This window comes from Hyaena hyaena, unplaced genomic scaffold, assembly GCF_003009895.1.
Source record: "Hyaena hyaena isolate Hyena2069 unplaced genomic scaffold, ASM300989v1 scaffold_74, whole genome shotgun sequence".
Classification (NCBI taxonomy): Eukaryota; Metazoa; Chordata; class Mammalia; order Carnivora; family Hyaenidae; genus Hyaena; species Hyaena hyaena.
Window position 1 is genome coordinate 3481790 of NW_024080706.1, and position 14254 is coordinate 3496043.

The 14254-nt window shown below is 34.8% G+C and overlaps 1 protein-coding gene across 11 annotated transcripts in view; it reads left to right on the top strand.

The window, feature by feature from the left end:
- The window catches only part of CCDC73 (coiled-coil domain containing 73), a 147856-nt gene that overhangs the window by 36053 nt on the left and 97549 nt on the right, over positions 1–14254 (top strand). For 8 of the 11 annotated variants that reach the window (XM_039233392.1, XM_039233391.1, XM_039233390.1 and 5 more), the window contains one exon: positions 5058–5210. The exons of 2 other annotated variants lie outside the window; for them this stretch is intronic. In XM_039233392.1, the coding sequence (XP_039089323.1) occupies positions 5073–5210 (138 nt within the window). In that variant the 5' untranslated portion in view covers positions 5058–5072. Of the gene's footprint in view, positions 1–4101; positions 4127–5057; positions 5211–14254 lie in introns of those variants that run through there. One more of the 11 variants, XM_039233394.1, reaches the window with a different exon arrangement.

The following is a 14254-nucleotide window of genomic DNA, read 5'->3' on the forward strand; positions in this document are numbered from 1 at the left end:
AAACCGTGAGATCATGACCTGAGCTGAAGTCGGCCGCTTAACTGACTGAGCCACCCAGGCCCCCCTTTAATCTGTAGTTTTAAAAAGATATCCTGTGTTCTCAATTATTTCATTAGTTAAATATAGTTACATTTCTTGCTGTTTGGTCTATGTACTTTTTTTTATTGTGTTGCCTTTAATAAAATATTGATAATTGCCTTATTCCTAATCTCAGGGAGAATGCTTTCAACTTTTCACTGTAAAGTATGATGTTGCTAAAACATTTTTATAGATTTTGCTGAAAATTAAGGAAGTTCTTTTGATTATTTTCTTATTGAGAGGTTGTTTTTTTTTTTTTTTTTTTCCTGTTTTTTTTGTTTATTTAAGCATGGGGCGCCTGGGTGGCTTAGTCAGTTAAGTGTTCAACTTTGGCTCAGGTCATGATTTCGTGGTTTGTGAGTTCAAGCCTCTTGTCGGGTTCTGTGCTGACAGCTCAGAGCCTGGAACCTGCTTTGGATTCTATGTCTCCCCACCGTCTCTGCCTCTCCCATGCTCATGCTCTGTCTCTCAATAATAAATGTTTAAAAAATTAAAAAAAATAAAGTTCCAGTGTGGGGCTGGAACTCATGACTCTGAGATCAGGAGCCACGTGCTCTACCCACTGAACCAGCCAGGAGCCCCCTGAGAGTTTTTTTTTTTTTTTTTAAATATTATGAGCAGTTGTGTATTTTCCATGCTTTTTCTTTGTTATGTGATTGTTTTTCTTTTACCATCATAATGCAGAGAATTATAATAATTGATTTTTAATGTTAAACTTTAGATTTCTGTGATGAACCCAACATGGTTATGATATATTATTTTTATCTGTTGTCACTTTCAGTGTGCTATTATTTTGTTTAGAATTAGGATCTACTTTCATGAGCTATATTGGCCTGTAATTTTTCATTCTCATATTGTCTTTGCTTCCTTGTTTTGGTAATATCTATATTCCTTAATTCCTTTGAGACTTAGTTGTAATGCTTTGAGATTTTTTTCTGTCATTTTACTGTAATATCTGTAGATACGGATTTTTTAAATCCATTTTGGATTCACTACATTGTTTTCCTGTATAGCATAATAGAATTTATTTGAATTAAACACACAAACACATAACACTGTGTATTAAAAGGGTAACTATAGATTCAAGGATGCATATTGAAAGGGGTGATCTGTAAAGATTGGGAATGGAACTGAAAAAACAAGCATAAAAAAGAATTAAACAGTATTAAAGGCTGGAGTTTTGCATGGACCAAAGATGTTGGTGACTCCTCTCTCTTCAATTTCTCAGTGCAGCCCATAAACTTCTTTCTTTTCAGTCAGGATTAAATCAAATGCAGTATTTTTGGATTCAGTGGCCTTCTTGATCTTCAACTTGGTGTTTACTTTAGTTCTGGGAAATTCTCAGCTGTCATTTCTTCAGAATATAGTTTGTCTCTTTATTTCTTGCTTTTTTTCCTGGAACTGTTATCCCCTCTGACTTTATATTCATTTTTAACCTTTTTTCTGTACTTTCCATTTTTATATATTTTTGCTGCATCTTTAATATTGTACTTAATCTTTTTTATAGTACAGTAGGTCTCTCTTCCACTAGGTCTAGTCTTTGTGAAACATATTGAGTTATCAGTTGTTTATTATATACTTTTTCTATCTCGAGATTATACTGGGATCTTTTAAAAATCTGCTCTTCTTCGCAAATAGTTTCAACCTTGACTTTATTTCTTTAAACATAGTAAACATAGCTGTTTTAAAGTTTTTTTTGTGTGTGTGGTAATGGAAAAATCTGCAGTATATGTGTGTTTTTATTATCTACTTTTTTCCTGCTTGTTCTCATAATGCAGTGTTGTGTTCCATGCCAGATTATCTTTATGTGCTGCTCATTGTCCTTGAAAAATAATTTTTAAAGATTTCTTGAGTACCTACAATAAAATTACATTTCTCTAGAAAGAATTTTTGTTTGCTTCTGCTAGGTTCTCATGGGCACTATCAGTCTGAAAACATTTGAAATACTGTTCATAAGTGGAGGTTTCTTTCACTGTCTTGTGAAACAACCTTTGTTAACAAATTTATCTGAAATTAAGTTGTTACAATTTTCTGGGATGAGACATTTTTTACTTTCTCTCTTCTTGCCTCCACCTCCTTTCTTCTCCTTTATGCTTTATCTGCTTGGCATGTGGGCAGCTATCCTGTAAAAGGTGGGTTGTTTTTGCTTCAGTGTTTCATGAGTTTAACTCTTCTCAATTCTACTTAATATAATAGGTCTTTTATTAGACTTCATATTCTGGCAGACCTTAGGTTTGCACTCCCTGTCTCACACCAGAGGTCATCAGTACTGTTATTTAATTTTACTCAATTTGGCTAATACCTACAGGGTGAAGATGGCTTTCTCTGTTCAGTTTAGTTCTTGGCTCATGGTCTTTTTGGAATTGAGAATTTGGCTTTATAATTTTTTATTATCTTGCTAGATCTTTGATACTTTTAAGAAGGTTTGAAAATATTTTATTCAAAATTGTTGTTTTTAGTTGGAGGGTTTTTCCAAAGAATGTAGCCCATCATTTTCAGGAATGGGAATTTCCCTTTTAGAAAGTTTCTTTGTGCACACCTGTGATGGTTAATTTTATGTGTCAGGTTGGCTAGGCTATGACGGGTAAGCTCGTTTTTATTTTATTTTATTTTATTTTATTTTATTTCATTTCATTTCATTTCATTATTTTTAAATGTTTATTTATTTTGAGAGAGAGAAAGTAGGGGAGGGGCAGAGAAAGAATCTCAAGCAGATTTCGTGCTGTCAGCTTGGAGCCGGATGTGAGGTTTGAATTCACGAACCATGAGATCATGACATGAGCTGAAATCAAGAGTCTGACGCTTATCCTGCTGAGCCACCCAGGTGCCCCAGGGTAAGCTCATTTTAAAAAATACAAAAAAATATATTGACCAAATGTATTTGGTCAAACATCTGTCTAGACATTGTTATGAAGGTAATTTTTAGATGAGATCAACATTTAAATCAGTAGACTTTCAGTAAAGCAGATTATTCTCCATAATATGGGTGGTCCTCATCCAAACAGTAGAAGTCTGGAAGAGGAAAAAAACTCATGTTCCCAAAGGAAGACTGCTTCTAGACTGCCTTTGGTCAAGTTGCAACATGAACTCTTCTTTAGGCCTCCAGGCTGCTGGCCTGCACAGAGGATTTAAGTTTTACTGGACCCGGTTCCTTAATATGAATTTCTCTCTGTACATATACATCCTACTGGCTCTATTTCTCTAGATAATGCTTACTAATATAATACCTGTTAGAATGGTTAGAATAAAAAGTAGCGAGGGGCGCCTGGGTGGCTCAGTTGGTTAAGTGTCCGACTTAGGCTCAGGTCATGATCTCACAGTTTGTGGGTTCGAGCTCCGAGTTGGGCTCTGTGCTGACAGCTAGCTCAGAGCCTGGAGCCTGTCTTCGGATTCTGTGATTCCCTCTCTCTCTAACCCTCCCCTGCTAATGCTGTCTCTATCTCTCCCTCTCAAAAAAAAAAATTTTTTTTTTAAAAGAAAAGGATCTGTCTTTAAAAAAAAAATAGTGATAACACTGAATGCTGGTGGGGATTTGGAGAAGCTGGATCAGTGATACATTGCCAGTGAGACTGTAAAACAGTATTACCATTCTGGAAAATAGTTTGGTAGTTTCTTTCACAACTAAAAGTGGACTGTATTCATTCAGCCCAGCAATTGTACTCTTGGACATATAACACTAAGAAATGAAAACTTATGTAGAAACTTGTATATGAATGTTCACGGTAGCTTTATTCATAAAAGCCAAAAGTAAAAATGACTCAGATGTCTTTCAGTGAGTGCATGGTTAAACCATAGTATGCCCATAGTATACAATGTTACTCAGCAGTATAAGGGATGAACTGTTGATACAACAGCACGGATGAACCCCAAGGTAATTACTATGAGTGGAAAAAAAATCTAATCTTTTTTTTAAATTAGATGAGATTGATTGATTCATCGATTTTTCAAAGTAATCTCTACATTTTGAACTCATGACCCTGAGATCAAGAGTCACATACCCTACTGACTGAGCCAGCAAAGCACCCCTTAAAAAATCCAATCTTAATAGGTAATGTGATGTAGGATTCCATTTTATATATAATACTGTTGAAATTAACAATTATAGAAATAGAGAAAAGATTACTGTAGTGGGTATGAAAACAAATAAGCTCCATGAGGGAGCTACTGTCAATGGTACAGTTCTGTATTTTGATTGTAACGGTAGCTACATGAAGTTATCCATATAATAAATTTGCACAGAATTATACACACACCCACACACAAATGAGTGAATGTGTAAGTGGTAGAATTATTATAAGTTCTGTGTATTTTACCAATGTCAGATACACAGTTTTTATATTGTACTATTATTATGCAGTATCTTAACATTGGGAGAGGCTGAGTGGTGTATAGGACTCCCTGTACATTTCTTTCCACCTACCTATGAATTGATAATTATTATTATGGAAAGTTGAAAAGAGAAGTTTCTTGTATCCTGACTCATATGTTATCTGGGTTGAGAAAGATATTTAATTAAGTCTTGGTTTTTAATAAAACTTCATTCTTTTTCAACTCTGTAGGGTTGAAAGATTGCATTGTTATTAATTAGTATTCATACCATCCTTACAAAATGCATTATATCAAGGCAAAGTTAGGAAGCACAATGTCTGGCAGCCTTGGTATGAAGCAGTTACTGAAAGGTCATACCTTGCCTGCAACTTTTAGGAATCCACTTTTAAGCTGTTGTGTTTAGGGGCAGAAAATTTAGTTCCTGCCGGCACTAAGTAACAGAAAAAGCCTCAGCCACAGAGAAACTATAGATGGATCACAAAACACAAGTGTGTATCAAGATTAGAAGAGGATTGTTGACAGAACTGTTGTTCATTGCTAACCCTGAAGGATTATGGGATACAGGTGGTTATATCTTTATGGTAAATGCACTTTTACTTGAAAAACCTAGGTAAATGACTTTTTTCAGTTAAAACTTCTTTATATTACAGGAAATAAATGCTAGTATGGAGAATGACTTTAAGACTGATTCATCATCTCCTATCTTTGCTCTTCAAAGTCCTTCGGAGACCATGTTTTCTGTTCAGCTACTAGATTTCAAAACAAGTTTGCTGGAAGCATTAGAAGAATTACGTATGAGAAGGGTAAGCTCATGTTTATAATGCTTTAAAAATTTTTTTATTTATATTTTAGTTAGTTAATATACAGTGCAGTGCAATATTGGTTTCAAAAATAGGATTGGGGCACCTGGGAGGCTCAGTAGGTGAAGCATCTGACTCTTGATTTCTGTTTGGGTCAGGATCTTATGTTTGTTTTTTTTTTTTTTTAAAGTTTATTTATTTTGAACGAGAGAGAGGGCGAGCGAGCATGCACACAATCATGGGAGGAGCAGAGGGAGACAGAATCTTAAGCAGGCTCTGTACTGTCAGTGGAGAACCCAGCGTGAGGTTCGAACTCATGAACTGTGAGATCACAACCTGAGCTAAAATCAAGAGTTGGATGCTTAACCAACTGAGCCACCCAAGTGCCCCAAGATCTCATGGTAGAGCTCACAAAAATATTTGTAAAGGACATATCTGATAAAGGGTTAGTATCCAAAATTTATAAAGAATTTGTCAGACTCAACCCCCCCAAAATAAAGATTCCAGTTAAGAAATAGGCAGAAGACACGAATAGATACTTTTCCAGAGGAGACATCCAGGTGGCTAACAGACACATGAAAAGATGTTCAACATTGCTCCTCATTAGGGAAATACAAATTAAAACCATGAGGAGATATCACCACCCACCTGCCAGAATGGCTAAAATTAACAACGCAAGAAACAACAGGTGCTGGCGAGAATGTGGAGAAAGGGAAACCCTCTTGCACTGCTGGTGGGAATGCAAACTGGTGTAGTTACTCTGAAGAACAGCATGGAGGTTCCTCAAAAAACTAAAAATAGAAGTACCCTGTAATCCAGCAATTGCACTATTAGGTATTTACCCAAAGGGTGCAAGAGTGCGGTTTCGAAGGGACACATGCATATCTATATAAAACTAATCTTCTTTAAATCCTAGAACTTCTTCTTCTTCAATATAAAAATAATGAAATTTGTTATAAGAAAACTTAATTACCATGATGTTCATCCTATATAAAGGTATTTATTATCTGTATAACAAAGGCCTATTTAATAAAGAAGAAATCCTGCTTTAAAAAGTTGTGTTGGATAAGTATTAAAAAGTGATTTTTGTAAAAATAGCTTAAAGTGATATCTTTTCTAAGTTAAAGCAACTCTAGGTAACAATTTAAAACCTCATATTCTGTTTTACTATGTTTTAAGCATTAGATTTGGTCTGTTTATATTTCCATGTTAAAAAATAAACTTCCTTTAAAAATCTTTTGAACATTTCAGGGTAACAATAGGAATAGCATTTTAGCTAAATGCAGAACTAAGTACTACTTTTTTTTTTTTTAAATGTTTTATTTATTTCTAGGAGAGAGAGAGAGAGAGAGACAGCGTGAGCAGGGGAGGGTCAGACAGAGAGGGAGTCACAGACTGAAACAGGCTCCAGGCTCTGAGCTGGCAGTCAGCACAGAGCCCGACGCGGGGCCCGAACCCACGAACCGCGAGATCATGACCTAAGCGAAAGTCGGACGCTTAACCGACTAAGCCACCCAGGCGCCCCCTAAGTACTACTTTTTAAAAAACATTTTATTTATTTTTGAGAGAGAGAGATGGGGGAAGGGGCAAAGATGGGGACAGAGTATCCAAAGCAGGCTCTGTGCTGACAGCAGCAATCCTGATGCAGGGCTGTCACTCAGGAACTGTAAGGTCATGACCTGAGCCGAAGTTGGATGCTCAACCAACTGAGCCGCCTATGCACCCTAGTAAATACTACTTTTAATAACATTCTTCATTGAAAGAAGAACTTTATTTGTAAGAAGGAGAAAAATTCCTCCATTTTATGGTAAAAGATACATGCTGATTTTTACATTTAGTATGGTGGCAACACTTTATCCCTATTGCTGGATTTTAACTTTTCCCTCATATTTTATTAAGAAAATTTCAAAAACACATAATAGGTGAAAATTTCATAATGAACACCCATATACCTACCATGGTAGGTAGAATAATTGTATCCCAATGATGTACACATCTTAATCCTGAGAACCTTTGAATATGTTACCTTACATGGCAAAAGGGATTTTGCAGATGTGATAAGATTATGAATTTTCAGATGGAGGGATTATGCTAGATTATTCAGGTGGGCCCAATGTCTTCACAAGAGTTTAGAAGCAGAGAGAAGCAGGATAATCAATATCAGAGAAAAAGATGTGATGACAGAAGTAGGGGGCATGGTCAGAAAGAGATTTGAAGATGTTAACGCTGCTGCCTTGGAACATCGCAGAAGGAAGCCATGAGTCCAGGAGTGCAGGTGGAACCTGGAAGAGGCAAGGAATTTTTTTGTGGAGGCTTCAGAAGGTATGCAGCCCAGACAACATCTTGATTTCAGTTAGGAACATATCAGACTTCTCATTTCCCAAACTGTAATAGAATAAATATGAGTTGTTTTAAGCCAAAAACTATGCTGTCATTTGTTACAGCAGCAATGGGAATCTATTACACTCACTGCCCAGATTCTACTCTTGGTCTTATATATATCCTTCTATCTTTAGTCTCATTTTTTCGTTGCATTTCCATGCCAGTTTAAAATGAGTATACTTCAGTATGCATATCATTAACTGAAGTTCAATATTTATGTATTTTTCTTTTAACATAAGATGTATGTACAGTTGACCTTGAACAACATGGGTTTGAACTGCACAAATACACTTAGATGCAGATTTTTTTCAGTAAAAAATTGGTACGATGTTAAAGATAAACATATTTGTCTTATAATTTTCTTAACATTTTTTTTCTCTAGCTAACTATTGGAAGAATATAGTATATAATACATACAACAAACAAAGTATGTATTAGTGTTTATGTTATTGATAAGGCTTGTGGTCAGTAGTAGGCTATCAGTAGTTGTTTTTGGGTAACAAAAAAGTTATGTGTAGATTTTCAACAGTGCTGGGGGTTGGTGCCCCTAACCTTCATGTTCAAAGGTCAACTGTACAATGAATTGTATAGTTCTTGACTGCACCATTTCATGAATTTTAACAAGTGTCATCTAGTTCCTTATCAAGATAGAGAACATTACTAACTCCCCTAGAAAGTTCCTTCATGTCCTTTCTCACTTGTTCCTCACCCTTATTGATCCAGAGTCAACTGTTATTCCAGTTTTTTTCACCATGGATTAGTTTATCTCTGTTCTAGAAACTCATGTAAAAGGAATCATTATAGTGTATTTTCTTATATATAAGGCTTCTTTTACACAGTATAATATTTTAAAGATGAATTTATGTTGTATATATCAGTAGTTTATCTTTTTTATAGCTGAGTAGTATTCTTTTGTATAAATGTAACATAGTTGGTGCATCTATCGATGGTTACTTGAGTGGTTTCTAGTTGTTGGCTATTATGAATAGAGCTACAGGAATATTTTTGTACAAAATGTTGGATAGGCATGTAGACATACCTAAGCAAGAAAAGACCTTATTTGGGAACTATTTATGGGATGTAGATTACCTCACATGCCCTCACTGCTCTCTTCAATATTCACTGAAAATTTTTAATATTTCCCTGTGGTAGTCTGAGGCAATATTTTTATTTAGCATCTTAAAAAGAAAGCAAAAAGTATCCAATTAAAGGTAATAATAATATTTAATTTGTAAAGCTTAAAAAGGGAGAACTAAAATACTGAACTACGATTATTAATGTGCTTGGATGGAATTGATTCTTAGGTCCTTGTATTGTTCAGGAAATAAGATATTGACCAGCTATAGACTTTGTTTAGTTATGTAGGCATATTATAGTTTTTCAGGATAATCAGCAAATGAATAGAAATAGGGTTTGTACTGAGCGCTGATGTGGGGGGAAGGGGAAGGAGGGTAATGGGCATGGATGAGGGCACTTGTGGGGATTAGCACTGGGTGTTACATGGAAACCACTTTGACAATAAACTATTTAAAAAAAAAAGAAGAGATAGGGTTTGTATCCCTAATAGAAGAGAGAAAATATGCAGTCATAAATTACCTTCAATTTGGTATTGCAAATAGCTATAAAGAAAGAGTAATTTTAGGTTTTAGCTGTCTTTTAAGCTTAATCCTGGTAAAAATGTTGATGCTGTCTGCTATGTATTCCAGAAACTGGCCCAGCTAATCTACATTTTTCTAATTAGTTTTAATACTGACAGGTCTGGGGGCGCCTGGGTGGCTCAATCGGTTAAGCGTCTGACTTCAGTTCAGGTCACGATCTCATCGTTCGTGGGTTTGAGCCCCACGTTGGGCTCTGTGCTGACAGCCAGCTCAGAGCCTGGAGCCTGTTTTGGATTCTGTGTCTCCTTTTCTCTCTGACTCTCCTCTGCTCACGCTTGCGCTCACTCTCTCTCTCTCTCTCTCTCTCTCTGTCTCTCTCAGAAATAAATACAGCTTAAAAAAAATTTTTTTTTAAATGACAGGTCTGTTAATACTAAACTCAGGACTTCCTTTTCTCTTTTCCTTCTCCCTCAAATGTCTTTATTTTGCCATGGATTTGTAAATTGGTATTTATGTTCTGTCAGTATTTTAAAGAGATTATTGAATTCTTTTCTGGTAGTCGAGAAGGTTGATGTTCATTTCATTGCCCCTCCATTTCTTTCTTTTTGCTCATTGGAGCTTCTTTTCACCTTTAATTGTCTCCAGTTTTAATGAGCCTAGGTGAGAATTTATTTACATTTTGTGAGACTCACTTTGGTTTCTGAATTTTAGGAAAATTTTCACCCATGATCTTTTTGAGTATTGTCCCTCCCTTATCTTCTGTTATCTTCTTCTAGAACTCCCATTAGATAGCATATTGGACCATGTAGTTTTATCTTTCAGGGTTTCTAACTCTTGTATATTTTTCATCTACTTGGTTCTCTATTGCATTCTGTGTGATTCATTTTTTTGTTTCCTAATTACTCTTCAGATGTTTTTACTTGCTAGCTAATTAGAGTTTTAAACATCAGTGATTTTTCATTTCTGTGGTTTCTTCAAAGAATCTGCCATGGGGGTACCTGGGTGGCTCAGCTGGTTGAACATCAGATTTCTGCTCAGGTCATGAGCACATGGCTCGTGGGTTTGAGCCCTGTCAGGCTCTGTGCTGACAGCTCAGAGCCTAGAGCCTGCTTTGGATTCTGTGTCTCCATCTCTCTCTGCCCCTCCCCCGCTCATACTCTGCCCCTCTCCCTTTCTCTCTCAAAAATAAACATTAAAAATTTTTAAAAATGCTAGCTCAGAAGGAAACGAGATAGTAGGAATAAACCTTATTCAATCACCAAAAAAAAAAAAAAAAATTAAAAACAAGAATCTGCTATGGTCTGAATACTTGTGTCCCTCCAAAATTCACATGTTGAAACCTAATGTCCAGTGGGAGGGCATTAGGAGGTAGGGTCTCTTTCAGAGGTGATTAAGTCAGGAGGGATAGAGCCCTAATGAATGGGGGTAGCGCCCTAACAGAGCTCCCTAGCCCCTTATACAATATGGGGTTATGAATGGGGGAGCATCTCTCATGCTGATGGTCAACCTGACCATGTGGGTGCCTGGACCTAGTTCTCTAGGTTCCAGAACTGTGAGAAATAAATTTCTGTTGTTTATAAGCTACCCAGTCTGTGGTATTTTGCTATAGCAGATTGAACAGATTAAGATGGCATCTAAAAATTTAATGTAATGTCAATCAAAACCCAGTGAGATGTTTTTCAGAATTTGACAGGATGATTCTAAAGCTATATACATAAGAAAAATGTATGATTATATACGTATACCAGATCCATTGCCTGGTACACTTTAAGCTAATACATTGTTATATGTGTCAGTTATATCTCAATAAAACTGGAAAATTAAAAATGTATGAGTATAGACAAGAACCTTTTCAAAAGATAAGAATGAAATGCTACTTTCTTTATTAGATATTTAAAACATGCTCTACTCCTATCATAATTAAAAATGTAACACTGTTGTAGGAATAAGTAAATCCGTAAAAGAATAAATCAAGAGGGAGAAAAGAAAGATAGTCAATAAATGATATTTAGATAATTCATAATACTTCACATGCAAAAATGAATTTTAGGAGAAAAAAATAAAATGCCAAGAAAAAAGGTGTATGTATGCTGGAAAATATAAGATATAATTTTTATAGTCTCAGGAATAGATATTATCTTACCTGAAAGAAAAAATGGCTAGATGTGATGACACACAAATTATTAGCTTCTATGGGATAAGAGTTGCCATAAACAAAGTTTAAAAACCAGTGGCTGAGAGGTAATATTTGCATCATGCAAAATGGAAGAATCAGTATCTTACTTATAAAACATACAAATCAAATGATAACACAATAGAAAAATATAAAGAAAAAATATCATAAAATATACAAAAGTATGCTTGATTTTACTACTAATAAAATAAATGCCAGTTATTGAAAATACATAAAAAAGATGAACAATTCCCAGGGTTTGGAAGATTTTTCAGTATTATTGTTCTATCCTTTCTTTACTGATATGCATTAGTACATATGATAAATAGAAATTGACTTCTGTGTCTCTAAATTTAAAATGTAGAATTTCCTGGTGAGTGTGAAGAATTTATACTTTTATCTAGGATAATTTCTTATGTGGGCTTAATGGGGTAAAGATCTTTTACAATGATAATATCCTGTAGTGTTTTAATGGAAAAAATTATAAACAGTTTAAATGTGTATTAACAGAGGGTAAATAAGTGATACTGTTACATTAGTGGCTTTCAATAAATGATACTTCTTGGTATTCATACCCCTGAGTAGATTACTCCCATATTCTCTAGGTCCTGGTCATGTGACTTGCTTTGGCAAACAGGACATTCATAAGCATGAAACAAACCAGAGGCTCAATGAGTATATTAGAGCTTGTTCTCTTGGAACATACCCTTTTGGAAGTCAGTTGCCATGCTGTAAGCCCAGAATAGATTATTTAACAATGGAAGGTACATGAGGAGAGACAATAGAGTGAGGGAACATGATGATGATTGCAGCCCCAGCCAAGCTACTAAGTGAGTGTCTCTGCTTGAGTAACCTGACCCATAGCATGCGAAGCAGAACTGTCTAACTGTGCTCAGTTAATGTATACAATCTTGAGGCTTAGGAAATTGTTCTTTAAATTTTTTTTAAGTTTATGTATTTATTTTGAGATAGAGAGAGTGAGCAGGGGAGGGGCAGAGGGAGGCAGAAAGAGAAAATCCCAAGCAGGCTCTGTACCATCAGCATTGAGCTCAGTGTGGGGCTCAAACTTACAAACTGTGAGATGATGACCTGAGCCCTACCCAAGAGTCAGATGCTTAACTGACTGAGCCATTTAGGCACCCTAATAAATTGTTATTTTAAATTATTGAGTTTTATGGTGGTTTGATATGCAGAATTAGTGCCTGAATCAGACATGTAGAATATTATGTAGCTCTTAAAAAGATTAAGGTAGGTACATATGTACTAACATGGGAGATGTAGACAGTATATGGTAGTGTAGGACCATAAAAATGACCCTGCAAGCTAAAAACATGCAAAAGGGTCTTAATCAGTTACAAATGTTGTGATTATTCTGTGACTTAAAAATATTTTTGAAAACATTATATACTCTCTTCTGTTATAAATGTAAAGGAAAATGAAAAAATATTTAGTATACTATAATTCAAAACATTAGATACATTGAGAATTAAAGTGTTTTATTTCTTTGTGAAAAACTTACGAAGATAAGCGCTTACCTTATTGTGTCACTTACAGTATGAGATTAGCATTATTTCTCTGCCTTTGTAAATTATGATACTCCTGTTCAGATTTGGATCAGCTTCCCATCTTTTATTCTTTGCATTTTCAGTATTGTCACATATATTTGAGAACTTCTTCAGTGTGCTATTTTTGCTGGCATTACTAATTCTGGGACATCTTAATCCTTTTTATCACAATCATTTTCCTTCTACAGTCACTTTTCATTTATACAGAGGTCTATCTTCTCTTTTCCTCTGGCTGCATTTCTAGGGTCTCTCAAATGGCAGTAGTGTTAACATTCCTGTCATCAGCTCTTCTCCCCCTCTTCCTGCTCCTCTTCCTCTGCTTCCTCCTCCTCCTCTGTTTCCCCTCTTTCCTCTTTCCCCCTTCCCCTCCTTTTTTTATAATAATTTGATTTTTATTCCATATTTAGAATATGTATATATTTGAATGGCTATACAGTGATGTATGAACAAATTATATAAAAAAAGCTGTCCAGAGAAACATATTTAAACTTAAGAAAAATTCCACAAATGGTTGACACATTTTCTACATTTAAATTTGAATATTTTTTCACATGAAATAATTACAGTTAATCATTCAATGAAATATAAAAGGATAAAAATGGAAATCAGCTAAGGTATCAGGTTGTATTTATCAATAAGACTTAAGTCAAAGTAACAATAGAGAGGTGTATGGTCATATTGAATTTTGTATCTACTAAAATTAAAGGAGCTAGAAAATACGTATTGCAAACTGGCCAAATGACCAGAGAAATTTTCTAAAGGTACATATGTAGGACCATAAAATTTCACCTTTCCTTGGTGAAATAAAAGATCAATGAAATGTTAATTTTTTAAAATGTTTTAAACTGCCTTTTTTTGGAGAATAAATATTACTGGGTTGACAAATCTATTTTTATTATCGAGAAATGAACATCCATACCCCAAATGAAAAGTATTAAGAATAAATTATATGAAACCTAACTAGTCTTACATAACCAAATGCTAATAATTAATATAAGATATCACTGCAGTCAGAATGAACTTATGTGTATTTTCCCCACTTCTGCTTTCTCTTTCTCCTGCAAAGTATATTCTGCTATTGAAAGTATTAAGGATGAATTTTGCAGTATATTTTAAAAATCTAAGACAAAGACTATATTATTATATTTGTACTCAAATTATAGTAAAATTTACAGGATCATATGAATTACATTCCTTTATAGACATGTAACTGTATTGTAATTATTTCAAATTTTATTAATATAGTATCCCATTGATGGACTGACAATATAGCTATTTATTCTATAACTCCATTTCTATTTTATTTGAATTTTACTTCCAATGTTACTC